The 2,041-nt window shown below is 37.3% G+C and overlaps 1 protein-coding gene across 1 annotated transcript; it reads right to left on the bottom strand.

Moving 5' to 3' along the window:
• Window positions 1–350: 350 nt before the first annotated feature.
• On the bottom strand, window positions 351–1,001 carry LOC139897039 (uncharacterized mitochondrial protein AtMg00810-like). Its single transcript, XM_071879683.1, has 2 exons — window positions 608–1,001; window positions 351–454 (listed from the first exon to the last, which is right to left on the bottom strand). The coding sequence occupies exons 1-2, from the start codon at window positions 999–1,001 to the stop codon at window positions 351–353; spliced, it is 498 nt and encodes a 165-aa protein (XP_071735784.1).
• Between the last annotated feature and the right edge of the window lie 1,040 nt (window positions 1,002–2,041).

Here is a 2,041-nt window from a genome sequence, read left to right as displayed (position 1 = left end):
ACGCACGACTTATACACTAACTTTCTGCTTAAGCCTTTTGTCAGCGGATATGCAATATTATCCTTTGACTTCACATAGTCAATAGTGATAATGCATGTAGAGATTAGTTATCATACTATATTATGTCTATGTCATGTATGTCTATTCTTACCATTATACATTGTGCTATGAGCTCTACCAATCGCCGATTGGCTATCACAATGTATACTAATGGCCGACACCGGCTTAAGCCATATTGGTATATCCTCAATGAATTGACGTAGCCATTTTGCCTCTTCACCATCTTTATCTAAAGCGATGAATTCTGATTCCATCATAGATCTTGCAATAACCGTTTGTTTAGACGATTTCTACGATATAGCAGCACCTCCAAGTGTGAATACATATCCACTTGTTGCTCTAGAATTATTTGTATCAGATATCCAGTTTGCATTACAGTGACCTTCGAGGATATCTGTTATAATGTAGCTCGTAATCCCAAGTGTATCTTAAGTATCGAAGTAACCTGGTCATACAACTCCAGTGAGACATACTTGGATTACTCGTGTATCTACTTAGCTTGCTTACAACATATGCTACGCCGGGTCGAGTACAACTCATTAGATACATAAGCTGCCAACAATTCTTGAGTACTCTAATTGGTTAACAGGTTCTCCTCTGTTCTGAGCTAGATGTTGACTTGTGTCAATGGGAGTTATAGCTACATTAGAGTCAATTGCATTGAACTTCTTAAGAATTTTATCCATATAATGGGATTGACTTAGAACAAGTCCACTTTGGGTTCTTGTGATTTTCACTCGTAATATCACATCTTCCAAGCCCATGTCTTTCATGTCAAACTTCGATTTCAACATGTCTATTGTAGATTTAATCATCTTCTCATTACTACCAGCAATAAACATATCATCTACATATAGACAAAGGATAACATATCCACTTGGTGTGTCTTTCACATACACACACTTGTCACACTCATTGATCTTAAATCCCGAATCAAGCATGACATGATCAAACTTCTGGTGCCATTGTTGGGAACTTGTTTTAATCCATACAAGGATTTAACAAGTTTACAAAACTTCCTTTCTTGTTCAGGCGATCCCTTGGGTTGTTCCATGTAAATCTCTTATTCGAGATTTCTTTTTAGAAAGCTGTTTTCACATCTATTTGATGTACTTCTAAATTCCGAAAGGCGGCAATGGCAAGTACCAACCTAATGGAAATAATTCGCGTTACAGGAGAATACATATCAAAATAATCTATACCTTCTCGTTGTCTATATCCTTTGATCACCAACCTTACCTTGTACCTGTTAATGGTGCCATATGGCTCCATATTCTTCTTGTATATCCATCAATAACATAGTGTCTTGCATACCGGAGGAAGATCCACTAATTCCCAAGTATGGTTTTGTAAAATAGACTTTATTTCAATTTTATTGGCCTCCTTCCATTGAGGTCCTTCCGAGGAAGTTACCGCTTCACGATAGGTTGTAGGTTCATTTTAAAACATGTAAGTGTGGAAATCGGGACCAAAAGACTTTTCTGTCCTTGCTCGTTTTCTTCTTCTAAGCTCGAGCTCTTCTTCCTCAGGTGGTTCTAGTTCTTGTTGAACTAGCTCATTAGATGTTTCATATTAGACATCTTCATCGTCTATTCTAGACGAACTTCCACGTTCATGTGTAAGGAAATAAAAAAAATCTTAAAGAATGAAGCATTTCTTGATTCCATTATCGAACCTTTGTGTATATCCGGAACCTTGAAATCATGCACAAGGAAGCGATACGTAGTACTGTATTAAGCATATCCAATAAATATGCAATCAACAGTCTTGGATCCTATCTTTTGTGCCTTAGGTAATGGAACAACTACCTTTGCTAGGCACCCGCACTCTTTGAGGTACTCATATGATGGTTTCCTTTTTCACCATAATTCGTATGGAGTTTCATCCCTTTTCTTCTGGGGTATTATAATTAAAAGATAGTTTGTCGATAGAATGACATCCCCTACATCGACTAGGTTACACCAGAACTAACCAATATGGC

This window comes from Rutidosis leptorrhynchoides, chromosome 1 (assembly GCF_046630445.1).
Source record: "Rutidosis leptorrhynchoides isolate AG116_Rl617_1_P2 chromosome 1, CSIRO_AGI_Rlap_v1, whole genome shotgun sequence".
Taxonomy (NCBI): Eukaryota; Viridiplantae; Streptophyta; class Magnoliopsida; order Asterales; family Asteraceae; genus Rutidosis; species Rutidosis leptorrhynchoides.
This window is presented reverse-complemented; position numbering and strand designations above follow the sequence as displayed.

Bases quoted from the DNA above. Each gene is read 5' to 3' on its own strand.
- LOC139897039 (XM_071879683.1), bottom strand. From the start codon at position 1,001: ATGCTTGATTCGGGATTTAAGATCAATGAGTGTGACAAGTGTGTGTAT. The intron at 455-607 runs GTATCTAATGAG...ACATTATAACAG, and splicing joins AAGAATTGTTGGCAGCTTAT to ATATCCTCGAAGGTCACTGT.